The 15,128-nt window shown below is 55.7% G+C and overlaps 2 protein-coding genes across 7 annotated transcripts; one reads left to right on the forward strand and one right to left on the reverse strand.

The window, feature by feature from the left end:
• The first annotated feature begins 5,904 nt into the window (after positions 1–5,904).
• Positions 5,905–8,008, forward strand: LOC111161216 (RAN guanine nucleotide release factor). 4 transcript variants are annotated; one of them, XM_022524802.1, is made up of 5 exons: positions 5,917–6,743; positions 6,834–6,950; positions 7,173–7,308; positions 7,424–7,509; positions 7,734–8,008. In XM_022524802.1, the coding sequence occupies exons 1-5, from the start codon at positions 6,643–6,645 to the stop codon at positions 7,855–7,857; spliced, it is 564 nt and encodes a 187-aa protein (XP_022380510.1). In that variant the 5' UTR covers positions 5,917–6,642; the 3' UTR covers positions 7,858–8,008. The 4 variants fall into 4 exon arrangements, with proteins under 4 accessions (XP_022380512.1, XP_022380510.1, XP_022380511.1 ...); XM_022524803.1 differs by having other exon boundaries at positions 5,926–6,743; positions 7,173–7,329; positions 7,746–8,008; XM_022524801.1 differs by having other exon boundaries at positions 5,936–6,743; positions 7,173–7,329.
• A 37-nt stretch (positions 8,009–8,045) lies between these two features.
• Positions 8,046–11,031, reverse strand: LOC111161215 (solute carrier family 25 member 35). Of its 3 annotated transcripts, XM_022524797.1 has the most exons (5): positions 10,642–11,031; positions 9,717–9,782; positions 9,250–9,402; positions 8,772–8,906; positions 8,046–8,591 (listed from the first exon to the last, which is right to left on the reverse strand). In XM_022524797.1, exons 1-5 carry the CDS (start codon positions 11,014–11,016, stop codon positions 8,418–8,420), a joined length of 903 nt encoding a protein of 300 aa, XP_022380505.1. In that variant the 5' UTR covers positions 11,017–11,031; the 3' UTR covers positions 8,046–8,417. The 3 variants fall into 3 exon arrangements, with proteins under 3 accessions (XP_022380505.1, XP_022380507.1, XP_022380508.1); XM_022524799.1 differs by lacking the exon at positions 9,717–9,782 and having other exon boundaries at positions 10,642–11,022; XM_022524800.1 differs by lacking the exon at positions 9,250–9,402 and having other exon boundaries at positions 10,642–11,022.
• Positions 11,032–15,128: the final 4,097 nt, after the last annotated feature.

Genomic DNA, 15,128 nt, shown 5'->3' on the forward strand with positions numbered 1-15,128 from the left:
CTAAGCCTCTGCCTTCGGCTCAGGTCATGATCCCAGGGTCCTGGGATCGGCCCCGCAGCGGGCTCTCTGCTCAGCGGGGAGCCTGCTTTCCCCTCTCTCTCTGCCTGCTTGTGATCTCTCTCTGTGTGTCAAATAAATAAATAAAGTCTTAAAAAAAAAAAAAAAAGACCCTGGATGAAAATCAAAGAAATTTCAGCCTGTCCTTGGACACCTGAGGGCAGCACCCAGCCAGATGGTGGAAGCCCCCACCTCCACTCCACTCCCCTACCCGCCCCCCAAGCCCCAGCCGCCCTGTGCTGGGTTGGAGTACTGTCTTGGGCTTCAAGGAAGATCTTCCTGTGTGAGCAGCGCCCTAGGAGTGCCTGCGACCGTGAGTCATTTCCTCCAGGGAAGGGGTGGGTTGGTGCAGCTTTGGGTGCGACAGAATGGGATAAAGGATGTGAAACAGCCCTACTGGATCTCTCATTCAGGTAAGGAAAAGCTCAAGGGCCTCCTGCTGGGAGGGAGGGAGACTGTCTAATCGAGCATCTCCATGGAGGGTCATTCAGGGGAGTCTAGGGTGCCGTGGGAGCTCCCCGCAGGGACTGGGGTCCCGGGACTAACTGAGGACTGAGGGAGAAGTCGCAGCTTGTTACAGGGAAGAGGGGAGGACAGCTGAGGAAAGCAGAATGGTCCTGGCAAAGCCTCCCCGGCCAGCAACATGGTGACTTAAGGACCTGAACAAAAGTGAGAGTCTGGAACGTTCCCTGCGTGGGGGGAGAGAGGACAGGCACAGTGAAAGACCTGGCAAAGCATGTTAGGGAATCTGGACTCCATCCCGAGAGCAATGGGGAATCTCTCTGGGAGGAGTTTATAGAGGGACAGAGACACGACCACTCGGGCCGCAGAGGAGGATGTGGGGAGTCGGGTAAGAAAGCACAGCCCTCTCCAGGCAGGAAATCCTGGCCGGACTGGCACGGTGGAAACATCCATGGGGAGGGATGGAAGGATTCCAGAGACGCTAGCAGGCAGAGTTGCCAGGAACTGGATGTGGCAGGACGAGAAAAGAGCAGAGCCAGTGGTGAAGCTTGGATCACTGGGGAGGGATGACCTCACCAGTTGTGATTGGAACACAGGGGATGGCACACATTTGGGAGGTGACATGTCAGCTTCAGACATGTCGAGTCTAGTCTGAGGGGTTAGTGGGATGCAGGAATGGAGGTATCCAGCAGGCAGACAGGAGAGATCTGGGATGGAGATGACTGGGTAGTCCCTGGGTGTATGTACTGAAAAGGCCATCTAGGAAGGTCCTGCTAATCCGTGTTTAATGGACTGGCAGAAAAAACAGGAGGCTGAGGGGCTGGTTTCCCATGGCCCGAGTCACTAGAGTATCCCGGGTCACCCCTGGGAAGGAATCCAGGGCAACAGAAGGAGATAGGGAGCCAGCCCAAGTCCTTCACCGCTGAGTCCTGGCTTTGCTGACCTCCTTTTCACCCCGAGGCAAACTCTTCTGGCCCCCAGATCCTTTTCCCACAGAGTGCACGCAGCCCTCCCCACTCCCAAAACTTCCCTTGTGGCTGGTTACAAGGAAATGACCTTAGCCAAATAAACAGATGAAAAGAACGAAGTTTTATGTGGCACTTTGGGGGCTGGGACCCCGTGGACTCCTAAGGGCACCTCCTATGAGAATGTAGTGTACCCCCCCTTGTGAGGGTCCCCCAGATTCCGAAGAGCTGTGACTAGGGGACCCCTCCCCACTCCTGCCTCCCTCAGATGCAGGCCAGGCCACCAGGGGGGTGTCTGCCACGGTGCACCCCCTCTCCCAGTTCCCCGCGTCCAGACGGCCTCCTCCTCCTGCTTCTGGAATACACGATGTGAGGTTCAGGGGGGCAAGGGTCTGTGGAGAGGTCAAAAGTGAGGGTTTCGCCAGGACCAAGCTGGGAGAACACGGAACTCATTCTGAGGCTGCATGCCCTTTGCCAACTCTAGGGAGAGAGAAGGTCCTCGGGAAGGAACGTCACCGAGCACGGTCACAGAGCCCTATTGTCTTTGGGTCACTGACTTGGGCAATCCCAGGCCCAGAAAGAGGGAGGGCAGGAACGGAGACACTGGACTCCACCACTGGGAGGTGGCAGGAGGGAAGAACCCAGTCTGGTGACTTAGGGCCAAGGACAGAGGCTCTCTCTCCTCTCTGCCCCACCCACAACCAACCCCTTCCCCACCCTTTTTGGTCTTTGGTTTTGCCATTGTTCTTGACCCGGCTTCCACTGGGGACACCGCGCTTACACTTTCCGGATCACCCAGATTATGGTTTTTCTTCATTATTGCTTTTCTGGCTCCATCTCTTCCTCTCCTGTCTCTTCCAGCTTTGCCCAGACCCTCGTCCCCTTGAACGTGGGATATCACAGACTTCTTCTGTTGCCCCCTAACTGGTCTAACATCGACTGGAGGAACACTGGACACCATGAGTTACCAGCTGTTTTCCACAAGACCACCCTCACTGCAGATGCCAGCTGTAAATCTCACGGGTCTGCAAGTCACCCACATTTCTGGCCAAGTGGCTCTAAATTCCAGGGTTCCTGCCATGCCCAGACGTTCAGTAAGTCACCAGGACAACTCGCAGAACTCAGGAAAGTGCCAGACTTGGGATTGCTGTTTCACTCTAAGGACAGGCAAAGGTAAGTTCTGGAAGGTCCTAGAAGCAGAACTTCCAAGCCCAGTCCCCCAGGAGACAGGGTGTGTCACCTCTGGGCACATGGGTGTGTTTACCATCCAAGAAGCTCCCCTAAGCCTCAATGCTCAGCATTTTTATTGGGGCTTGGGGTTTTACTGGATTGATATCTAGTGGCTCGAAGCACCAACGCTCTCAGTCACACAGTTGGTCTCTAGGGTGTAGCTGACCCCCATCCGGATTCTTCCCTTCGCATCAACAATCAGTCATCTCATTACTGTAAACTATCAGGGCCCACCAAGAATAACAAAGAACTCCTGTCACTTGGAAAATCCCAAGGATTCAGAGTTTCCCTCCTAGGAACCAGGAACGAGGGCCAAATTCTTCCTGGTGCAACATCTCTTGACTGGTCTTGACGGGTAAGTAACCTCTTGTCTTTTAAGCAATATCCACTCAAGAAAACAGCCTCCCCCTTCCCTCCTGCACAACTCAGGGAGAAGCTAAACGTGAATGATGGGTACGGTCCCTGACCTCCTAGTGCTCAGAATCCACTGGAGATTAGGGCATTACAACACAGTGGGGAGCCTGTGGTCGGGACAGGAAGGCCGAGCCACGGGCACCCTCAGAAGGAGCAGTGAACTGTGGCAATGAGTTAGCCAGGGAAGAGGGGGAGAAAGAAAGTTCTAGGTGGATGGCACAGGTGTCAAAGCTGAGAGGCACAAAGGAAGCTGACACAGTCAAGGGGCTGAAGGAAGTTCAGAGTACTTTGCATCTAGAGCACGAGGGGCGAATGGGGAGATACAAGGCTGGAAAGTTCTGTGGGAGGTGCTGGGTGACAGCTATAGGCTCAACCCCAGTACAAGGACACGCTGTGTTTTCCTCAAACACCTCATTCATGATGCCAGGCCTTTGTTTAGAAACCTACTGTGGTTACCCCCAAGCTTCTCCTACGGCTTGGTGCTGGGCCAGGGCTCGTAATTCATAGCTGGGTTTCTTAAGCTCCAATTGATCAGTTTGGATGGGAAATGGTTGCACTTGTTTCCAGTGAGCTCTTGTTTGAAATTTTGCGTCTTCTGTAAGCGCGACTGTAGATCCGAGAGCCCAGCAATATGAGCAGTAACAGAGCGTCTGTGTTACACGTTATACTCACCAGACCTGCTGCTAGACCTCGCTAACAGGATAACAAAGAAGCAATTTTTATTCAAACAAAAATCTGGAATTTTAATTTTGATTATTGTATTTAAATATTTTCATTTCCTGGGGCGCCTGGTGGGGCTCAGTCGATTAAATGTCTGCCTCCAGCTCTGGTCATGATACCAGGGTCCAGGGATGGAGTCCTGCATCAGGCTCCGTGCTCAGCGGGGAGCCCGCTTTCCTCCCTCCCTCTGCTGTTCCCCCTGCTTGTGCTCTCTCGCTCTCGCTCAAATAAATAAACAAAATCTTAAAAAAAATATTTTCATTTCCTTTGTATCCCTACATATTTTATGAATCGGAATAAACATCATCCCGAGTCGGGGGCTGTGGGTCTTGCCAAGCTGCCAAGGGGATGCTTGGGAGAAAAAAAGGTTCAGAACCTCTGCTTAATAGAAACATGTGTCTCCCCAAATTGATGCCTGAGTTTGGGTGTACTGAGCCATCTCCCTGGTGCAAGTGCATCTCTTCCACCTCCTGGTGCCCTCAGGGTGCTCTGGGACACTTGTCCCCGGAGGAACCAGCGATGTCAACTGCAGGCAGGGCATCAGATAAGGGAATGTCCTTCAGATAAGGGGACAGAATCCATCAGTTGTAGGTCTAGTTCAACTAGTGAGCTGAGACGGGGACAAATCCTCACCTCCCTCCCCCGAGAAAAATGGCTTGGGCCACCTCAGTTTACTGAGATTTGTCCCATCAACCTAGCCACAGCCAGCTGGACTGGGGGCACCCGGGAAGACGCCAGGCAGGACAGCTGTCCAGGTCATTGGATTCTGTCTCTTGGGATTTGGAATTTGAAGATACAAGAGAGTCAGCAGTTGGAAGGGCCCAGAGAAGTGACAGACACCAAGACAGAAGTGAGGATGAGAGGGAGGGAAGTGAAGTCCAAGTGGGAATTTGCCAGGTTAGGGCAGCTTTCCTCCCCACTCTCCCAGAGGAGGTCTGGCCGTGTGCCTGTGTCACTTTGTGGAGATCAGTTTCTTACCACTTGGAAAAGCTCAAGAACTATGGTGTGCCAGGAGTCCCTGGATGCACAAGGTTCATCCAAGAGCATGGCTCCTGGCATGCCAGAGACCCCAAATCAGGAAGTGGGTGGTTTTCCTCCTCAGTCTCCCTAATCCTGTGCAAACTCCTTCTGGCTCAGGAGGCTCCCATCCCTCGTGCCCAGTGCCAGGGCCCTGTTAACTTCTTCCTCCTTGAGGGTCCCTTTCCAAGAGTTCCCTATCTGCTTGACTGCTCACAAAGCAGCTAGAGCTGGTACTGCCCTGGGGGATTGGGATGGGGGTTGGGAGTGCATGGCAGGCAGGCAGGCAGGCAGGCAGGAACGGGGAGGGAGGGGCAGAGGAGGTCTGCCCCTCCGCATCCCATCCCAGATCCTAGAGTGGCAGTGTACAGCAGACTTCTCTGTTCTGGCTCCCTTGGTTTCCCTTGTCTGGGCTCCTTCTCTCCCTCTATTGTCTGCAACACTCCCTCTCTAGAATTCCTCGTGGATCAAACCTAGTCCGCTCTCCTTGCCCAGAAACAGATGCAGCTACATCCCAACAACGTTTTAGAGATGAGGACATAAGGACCAGAGAAGTCTGAGGCTGGCAGTAAGAAGGGAACGGCCCAACCTCTTCAGGATGCTCTGTAAAAACCCTGCACAAAACCATCTCTCCAGCAGCACCGCTCACGGGTCCCACCGGACCCCCACAGCACCCTTGCCCAGCCGATACACTTGCATTTCCCAAAACACCACCATTCTGGATGTTCTCCCGCCTAACAGACTTCTAGGATGTCCTGGTGAGTTTTGGGCCAAACTTTACAACTCAAAGTGTACTCATCCGTTCCCGGTGAGGCAGGGGTCCTGACCTAATTGCCCTTGCACCCCCAGCTTTGGTATGGGGCCGAAAATTTGGTGTCCCCTGGCCTCAGTGTCCTGAAATTATTAGGGTCCATAAGTAGAGTCAGCACTTGGAACCCCATGGGTGGGGTTTATTCAATCGTTCAACAATACATAATGGGTCTGTTATGTCCCGAATATGGCCGGGTACCGGGGATCAAACATGAATGGAGAAATGAGCTGGGAGGATGTAACCGAGCCGAAACTTGAAGAAATTCTAAAAATCTATGAAAGAGCAACAACAGAGGGTTTAATCCGTATTTTCCTCCAGGTGCGTGTGGGGGCGGCCCCCCTCGCCACCCTCAGCCCCCGCTGCGTTCTCAAGGCAAGATTTGAGGCGGATTAAAAACCTAATCCCTGGGTTGGGTCTGACCTGAAGGAAGGCGAGAGGCCTGAATCCTAACCCGGCCCCACACCTGGACCCAGCGTTCCCCGAACTCCCCGCATCCGGGAATTAGCGGTCTGGTTTGCAGCTGGCTGCCATCAAGACGCCCCAAGGGGGAGCTGCGAGACCCTCAAAGGATTCTCCCCGGACTCGGGAGACCCCACCTGGACCCCACCTCGCGCGAGCAAGGGCTCCCAAGGAGGGTCTCAGAAGTCTGAGAGGGTCAGTCTCAGAAGATACGACCCCTTTAAAGAGAAAAGACTGGGGGGCGCGACCCAGCGAGCACGACGGCGTCACAAACCCTACGCTCGAGGTCCGAGCTCCCAGCCGACCCCCAGGTCCCTCCCCGCGCCCCCGGGAGAGCCAGGCTTCCGGGCACCGCCCCGCTGGTCCCCGCCCCCACGGCGCAGGCGCCGATTGGCCAGCGCGGCCGCAGGGCGGGGCCCATCCTTAAAGGGGCGGGAGCTAAGGGGGACCGGAGGCAGTGCCGGTGATGCCGCGTGGCCGCGCGTGGACTTCTTCTACATCTCTCTAATGCCCGCCCCTGGTCCCAAGCCCATGGAGCCCGCGCGAGACTACCCGCTGTTCGGGGGCGCCTTCTCCGCCGCTCTCCCTCCCGGGGCCCTTGACGTGAGGTGAGAAGACGTGGGCGCCGCGGGCCGGCCGGCTGGGATGCCGGCAGAGGCGGGCGGGGCTCAGCCGGGGTCCGCCTTGCCTCCCTCCAGCGACCTCCGACCGGTCCCGGACAACCAGGAAGTTTTCTGCCACCGCGTGACGGACCAGAGCCTGATCGTGGAACTTCTGGAGCTGCAGGCCCACGTGCAGGGAGAGGAGGCTGCGCGGTGAGGGAGGCGGTGGCCCGCGCGGCGGGCCAATGGGAGGGCCGGAGCCGAGGAGGTGGGCGGGGCCTGCGGCTGCACGGTTAATCAGGGCAATGAGAACCCCAAGGGCATCACCTTATCACCGGAAGTGAGCGGAGCTCTAGGGACTCAAAGATGCTGGGGGGAGAGGGGAGTTAGGGGGGTGTGAGACGGCCCTCCCTGACCCTAATCCCCGTACTCTAGGTACCACTTTGAGGACGTGGGCGGGGTGCAGGGGGCTAGGGCTGTGCAGGTGGACAATGCGCAGCCCCTCCTTTTGGAGAACCTGGCTCTGAGGAACTGCTGTCAAGAAGCCTGGGTCCTGTCTGGCAAGCAGCAGGTAGCTAAAGAAAACCACCAGGTGAGGGCAGGGGAGTGTGAGATTCCCAGACGGGTGAAGGGAGTGGCCCTGGGCAGGGATGGTCAGGTAAGCATCTCCACTCTGATCCCTTTAGGTAGCAAAGGATGTGACAGTGCACCAGGCTTTGCTGCGGCTGCCCCAGTACCAGACTGATCTTCTGCTCACCTTCAATGATCCCCCGTAAGGAGGACAGGAAGGATGCATGGCTCATGACTGGGTCCCCAGGAGGATATTCTGGGAGGGGCAGAGCCGGGAGACTGGCTGGTGGGGTCCTCCAAGTAAGAGGGAGAGGGCCAGAGGTTTGGGGTCACAGATACCCAGGTCCTCCGGGGCACAGGAAGTGGGAACTTCCCCACCCACGGCCTGGATGATGTTCTCTCTCCCTCTGTTCCCCCACCCCCAAGCCCTGACCATAGGTTATCTCTTGGTCCTGAAAATCTGTCACTTCCGCCCTGGAGCCTGGGTGACTTTGAACAGCTGGTGACCAGTCTGACCCTTCACGACCCCAACATCTTTGGTCCCCAGTAAAGATGCTGAAACACTGCGTGAAGTTGCTCTAGCACACGGGGACCTCATTCTACAAGGGAAACAAGGGGTTGGATATATACCCCTAATTCCTTCCCTGTGCATAAACATGAGACACCTCCTGTCTGCAGAAATAAACTCGCTTTATAATCAAGATAAGATCTCTGTGCCTTTGCATCTAACAAGACACCTAGGTCCCCTCAGTTCCCTTTGGTCTTGGAGTGGGGAGTTAAAGAAGTTTGTGCATAGGATCAGAAGGGACCCAAGGCCGTCCAAACAAAAGGAGGGAAAACTTTGGAGTGACTGGTTCAGCCCTGAGGAAGGGGGGAGGGTGTGACATGTCCAGGAGGAGGGGGAGGGAAGGTTTAAAGGGACACCCGAGGAAAGGAGGGAGACTGTCCCTTGTAGTGATTCAACCCTGAGAAAATCAGACGGGGAGTGGAGTTGGCTGTCCCCCTTGGAGGGATGAAGGGTCACCTGGTCAGAAGTTGCCAGGACACAGGAGTGGAGGCAGAAGTGTCCAAGGAGTGCTGATTTGGTTGTGTGTGCAAGAGTGCCTGGTGTCATTTGGTGTATGTGTTGTAGAGGGTGCGTAACTGGTCCCAGAAGAAGAGGGAAAGGATAGTGTGGGGGCCAAGGCGGAAGTAGGAGGCACCTATACCCTTGTACATGCCAAAGACGCCCTCTGTCCGAGCGGTCTGTAGAAGGGCATCCAGTATCCCCCGGTACATCAGGCCCTGAGAGCAGGTTTAGAGGGGGGAAGAGCACAGGGAAGGCGTTTGTCAGAGCCCGCCAGGGGCCTCCTCTCAGCAGGCTGCATTCTAGGCTGTCCCCACCAGCACCCACCATTCGCTTTTACCCACCACCTGCCGTGGCCTGCCTGGCTGGCCGGCCGGCCCTCCAAAACATTCCCTTACCTTGCCCCGGGCATCAGTGGGCTGGTTGTAGAGCCTCGTGCTGACCACATCAAAGGGTGTCATGGCCAGGACCACTGCGATGCCACTCACCATGGCAGCCACCAGAGCCACCTTCCAGCTCTGGGGCGGAAATATCTAAGGGTGAAGGGGGGAGAGGTGCATCAGCTCATCCCTGGACCCCTCGGAAAGGACAGGCCCTGCCCTGGGGAGAGAGTAGAGAGAGGGTAACTCAGGGAGTTTCCATGCGGCCGGTTAGAAGACCATGGAGGAAGGGCAGGATGCTGGAGGACTCAGAGCCACCATCTGGGAGGGAGTGACAAGAGGACCATGGGGAGGGTGTAAAGTCAGTGACCCAAGGCTTCCTGCCGTTCCTTGATGTTGACCATGAGCACGGTCCCCTCTGGGGTCCCCTTCAGCGTGTCCACCCCTTGCCCAAAGTCCAAGGGAGGCCCCGCCCTCTTCCCCCCCAGGGTAGTACCTCCCACTGAGTGATGAGGTCCTTGGTGGACGAGAAGGTGCACAGCTGGGTGGAGGAACCGATGATAACTCGGGGCAGGCCGCCCAGGGCCCCGCGCCACAACCCCACCAGCCCATGTTTCTGGCCAATCTCGCTTAGCGCCTGAAACATGCCCTGGTGGGGGGAAGACCGTGGGGGCGGGCTTCAGTCCCCCCAGCATCAGGGGCCGCCACCTCACACTGTCAACGATGGGTCCTCCACGGGCACCCGGAGTCTGGACAACCAGTACCGTGTGGACTTAGAATTGGAATGGGTCTACTACCCGCCATTGTTCCCTTCCTCCCTGCTCCAGAAGAGGGGCAGGGTGGGGGGGGGATGGTGGGGCTGGGTTGGAGTTGTAGGGGGCAGGCAGGGAGCTGGGGAGGGGAGGCAGTGCGGGGGATGGGAAAGAACGGGCAGGGACTCCAGCAGGGTTGGAGAACCCTCACCTGATGCTTATACTGGTGACCCACAGCGATTTCTGAGGCCGCCTGTGCCTGTAGGTGTGTCTTCACCTGGGAACAAAAGAATATCACAGCCTGTGGCCCAGGGGCCAGCCTCCCACATCAAAGACCCAAAGGCCTGACCCCATAATACTTCCGCTAGGGTGTTCAGCAAGGAATATCCTTTTAATCTGATAATTATTGTTGTTCCCATTAACACACTGGTCATGAGACTCTGTGTCCCTTGGCTCCAGTCCCAGGGGATGGATCTCCTAGCACTGCGAGACACCCCCACCCCCTCTCCATCCTCCTTCCCTTGGGGGTTGGGTGGGGGATGGAGAGGTTAGAGAATGGCAACATTTCCTAAGATTGTTCCCTTTGGGCAACTCTCGGTGTCTGGCCTCTCACGTTGGCTCCTAGTCCCCGACTGGATCTCCAGCCACCCCCGTGACCAGGCTCCGCCATCTGACCCTCGGGCATGTTGCAAGGGGTATCTGTCAACCACGCCCCGGGGAGGCATGTGGAGGCTGACTCTGGGGGTCACTGTCCCTGAATGTCCCACACAGGGAGTGAGACCACACTGCCTTACAGAACTGCCTACCTCCCAGTTTCTTCCAGGAGGAGCACTAAACAGGACCTACTCCTAGCAACAAGTAGCTGTGTGACTTTAAGCTGGTCACTTCCTGTCTCTGGCCCTCAGGCTATTGACCCTTCACCTATTCCAGAAGACTCAAAGGAGGAGACTGTGGGATTCTAATTTTGTGGGGCCCAGACTTTCCCTGAACCCTACACCCACTGATGTACGTGACTTGAATTCCTCATCCACTACAACACAAACCCGCTCCCAATCTCAGGATCAGGTCCTGAAGGCCCAGACCCCGCCCTACACCATGGTCTGCTGGAAGGCCCCAGGCAAGACCCTTCCTCTCACCATGTAGATGGGGCTCCCCAAGTAGGCTCCCATGACCCCAGCCAGGGCCCCAGCTGCGGCGCTGCGGGGACGGCTGAGGGCGCCTTCCGCCGTGTGCAGGTAGCCCCCAGCCTCAGCCAGCCCGTAGGTGCCCAAGCGGATGCCATTCATCAGGAACTGATATAAGAGAGCAGGGGCCAGTCCCTTCTGCAGCGCAGCCGGGCCATCCACCTTGCCAATGGTGATGAAGGCATGGAAGACGTTTCGGTAGTGCCGCTGGTAGGTGCCGGGGGCCCGCAGTTCCCCCTGCAACTGCATCCTGGTCTTTACCACTTCCAGGGGGTTGGTGAACAAGCAGGCCCCGCAGGCCGCCAGGCCACTCATCAAGAAGTCCATGGTGGGGTAGCAGTAACAGAAGTGGCCCAGGAGTAAGAAAGTGAAAAACAAGCTTCAGAAACGGGAGGGTGGGGTGGGAGGGTGGGGGGTGGGCAGAACTCAGGGGCAGGCCTCCGTGTCAGCAGTCCTCACCGCTGCAGGAGATAGCCATTGAGAAGGTCAGGGTCAGAGGTCAAGAGGTCAAGGGTTGCTGGAATTTGGAGTGGGGAGCTGGCAGAGAGAGGAGGAAAAGGAGTTTAGGAGAGTCTGCCGAGGTTATGACGGGGCTCCGTGGGTCACGGGACCTGAGGTCAAGGAAAGGCAAGAAGCCAGGAGGATGGCAGGTGGATGCCGGGGATGCTCGGCTCCGGGGGGCCCTGGAGCAGGAGAGGGCAGCGCGGATTCGGGAGGTGGGAGCCAGGAGGAAGGAAAAAGGAAAGCAGCAGGTTACGGAGGAAGAGGATCCGGGAGAAGATCGGCGGCGTCTGTATCAGGGAAGGAAGTCGGAACTCCGGCCCAGGAGCAGCGTCCCCAGGCAGCTGCCCCGCGAAACCGCAGCAGCTAGCTCGACCCCGCGCAGCCTGCGGAGGCCGGACCGCCACACTCCAGCCACCCGAGGGCGGCGCCCAATCGGGAGCCGAGGCTAGCCGGGGCCCGCAGCGTCAGCCAATCAGCGCCGAGCCGGCTCCTCGGCCAATGGGAGGTGCTCTCCGCGACCCGGCCCCCGGACTCCGCGGGGCGGGGGCGGTTGAGATTAACCCTCCGCTCGCCGGCGCCGGCGCCGCAGACTCGGGGCTCGCGCCCCGGGAGCGGAGCTCGTATCTCTCGCCGGGAGGGGAGCTTGGGCGCGGGGTTGCAGGGCGGGCGCGGAGGCCGAGCGCGGAGGCAGCCGCTCCCTACGGGGTCGGGAAGGGAGCTGGGATGGCGTGGCTCCTGGGGCGGGCGGAGGGCGCCAGTCCCTTCACCTCCAGCCCGGGTTCGCGGCGGACGGGGACTGCCAAACCGCAAATCCGCTCCCCCGCGGGCTCTGGCGCTTGCTGGACCTGACGGATCTCCCGAGGCTGAGGGCGGGATTCGTAGGTCCCAGCGCCGGGGTGTGGCTGGCTGCGGGCCCCGAAGGACGGCGTGGGAGTTCAGCCGCCGCCCCGAGCTCTTGATCCTCGCCGCAATCCGGAAGGGCGGGCGGGGAGAGGCAGGGGGGTGGATCCCAGGGCTTAGCTTTCCACGGTCAGCTAGTGGTGGGAGAGCGCCTGGGTCTTTGCTCATCAGTCTGCTAACGGTTAATCACTGGAGACCTGAGAAAAGAGACTGGGGAAGCTAGCAACCTCGGGAAGGGGTTGAAGGAGAAAGAAGGTTTGGAGAAAGAAAGCAGGATGGGGGATGTCAGCTGGGGCGGGTGCGGGGGGTGGGGAGGAGGAGGAGACAGGCTGCCTGCCTGCGTGTGAGGCAGCCTCCAGATTTAGACTCACAGCGGCTTTGGAGCTCCGGTGTGTAACTCGCTTACCAGCAGGATGACCTTAGGGAAGTTACTTAACATTTCAGGGCTTCCTTTGGCAATGGGAATGCTAATTATTTATTGCACTTACCTGAGCGAAAAGTGTTGGGCTCCTACCAAGTGTCCAGTTATCAGGGTTCCAGAAAAGTCAAGAGCTGCCGAACCCTGTGCCCTCCTGGATCCTGTTCTCACTGCTGGGAATGCCCTTCCCCCTTCTTTTGGTGATTCCCAAATCATTCCTCACCTTGAGCTTTATCTCTCCTGACCCTTGAAGGTTTCTAAGGTTTTCCTTGTTGCTTTGCTCCTCAAGCAGTAAATTAGCAATTGTTTACTCTCTGGCTCCTTTCACTACCCTGGGAGTTCTTGGAGGCCCCACCGGGAGTGTGTCTGAGCCATCTCTCTGTCGCCCTCCTCCTTCTGCCATCTCATTGAGCCTTAGGGAGGCAGGAGGGCTGGAGGGCAAAGTAGAGCAGACAGTGGGTTTCTCCCCCAGGGTTCTCAAGACGCGCTCTGAAAGAGTACCCTGAAAATTTCCAGTGGATGCTCCCAGATTTCTCCACCTGGTGGATGGGATGAGAATTAATCAGTATTTTAATCATTTTAATCCTAGAGTTTACACCAGTTCTCAAAGTGGGGTCCCTGGAGCAGTACCAGCAGCACCGGGGTGGGGGGGGGAGAAATGCAAATTGTCTAGTCCTGCCCCAGACTTCCTTCATCAGGAGGTAAACAGGAGGTGAAAGATAGACTGAAAAAACCCTCCAGGTTATTATGGTGTGTGCATAGGTTTTGGAATCATTGGAAGAGCACAAGTGGTGGGGAGAGGGGGAAGCAGACTCCTCACTGACCTGGTAGCCCTATGCAAGGCTCCATCCCAGGATCCTGGGATCTTGAGTAGAAATCAAGGGTCAGCCACTTAATGGATGGAGTTACCTAGGTGCCCCTGGCTTAAGCCATTTATCTTTAATATCTAGATGCCCTAGAAATAGACTACTTTTAAAACATGATTTTATTTTATTTTTTTAAAGATTTTTTTATTTATTTGACAGAGAAGCAGTCAGAGAGAGAGGAGGAAGCAGGCTCCCCGCTGAGCAGAGAGCCTGATGTGGGGCTCGATCCCAGGACACTGGGATCATGACCGGAGCCAAAGGCAGAGGCTTTAACCCACTGAGCCACAGGCGCCCCTAAAAACATGATTTTAAAGATTTATTTATTTGGGGGGAGGGATCAAGTCTGAGATCATGACCTGAGCCAAAACCAAAAGTCAGACTGTAGCCGACTCAGGCCACCCAGGCGCCTACCCCGTTCTTTGAAAGAAAGTGACTATGCTCGGCCCACACTTAGGAGTGGACCATTAGACTCTGCCTCCCTGAGGGAGAAGTATCTGCACAACTTACTTGGAATTCTTTTTCTTTTCCTTTTTTTAAAGATTTTTTAAATTTATTTGACAGAGAGAGAGAGAGATCACAAGTAGGCAGAGCGGCAGGTGGTGGGTGGTGGTGGGGAGCAGGCCAGAGGGGCTCAATCCCAGGACCCTGAGATCAAGACCAGAGCTGAAGGCAGAGGTGTAACCCATTGAACCACCCAGGCACCCCCTTATTTGGAATTCTTCATGGGAAGTTTGTCGCCCTCATTTATTTGTTTATTCACCTGTGGATTTCTATCAGTATGGACTGAACGGATTTTTATTTTCTACTTTGGGTTGTAATTTGGTATACTTTATTTTGTTGCCCCAAGTGTTCCAACTTTAGCCCTGGGAGCTCTTTTACTTGCTTTCTGTATTTCTTTGACACATTGCCATCAGAAAAAAAAAATTTTAATTAAAACATTTTTGTGTGGGGCACCTGGGTGGCTCAGTGGGTTAAGCCACTGCCTTCGGTTCAGGTCACGATCTCAAGGTCATGGGATCGAGTCCCGCATCGGGCTCTCTGCTCAGCGGGGAGCCTGCTTCCCTCTCTCTCTGCCTACCTCTCCATCTACTTGTGATCTCTCTCTGTCAAATAAATAAACAGAATCTTAAAAAAAAAAAACATTTTTGTGAAGCATTTCTCTATTTTCTGACCCAATATGATGCTCCTGGCTGTCTTGTATATTCCCTGTCCCAGTGCTAGAATCAGCCATTTCTCCAAGAAGCTCTAGTTCCTTCTATTGGAGAATGTATCAAAAACCAATGTCTGGGCCCCACCCTGGTTGTAGAGATTGCTTTAAACACATGTCTAAAAAGGAAAGAAAGGAAAAGACCAAAATCTGGGCACTGAATGTGCTTGTTGCCATTGGGGTATCCTGGGAGAGCAAGTAAATGTTAGTGTAGAGTAAGCCTTGTTATGTATTTCTGTGTGTATCAATCTATATCTCCTTTAAGCTGAACGTGAATTCATACAACTCTCCAGGCCTAAACCATTGCTACAGGGATCATTGTAACCTCCTCTCCAGTGCTTCTCTGTAAACTCTCACTCCAACAGCGAGCAACCTGACTCCTCTCTCTCTCTCTCTCTCTCTCTGCCTGCCTCTCTGTCTACTTGTGATCTCTCTCTGTCAAATAAATAAATAAAATCTTTAAAAAAATTTTTATTTCTAAGATTGATTTATTTGAGAGAGAGAGAGAGAGAGAAAACACAGGGTGGGAGGAGCAGAGGGAGAG

The sequence above is a fragment of the Enhydra lutris genome, unplaced genomic scaffold (genome assembly GCF_002288905.1).
Source record: "Enhydra lutris kenyoni isolate GAN:26980312 unplaced genomic scaffold, ASM228890v2 scaffoldscaffold82, whole genome shotgun sequence".
Classification (NCBI taxonomy): domain Eukaryota; kingdom Metazoa; phylum Chordata; class Mammalia; order Carnivora; family Mustelidae; genus Enhydra; species Enhydra lutris.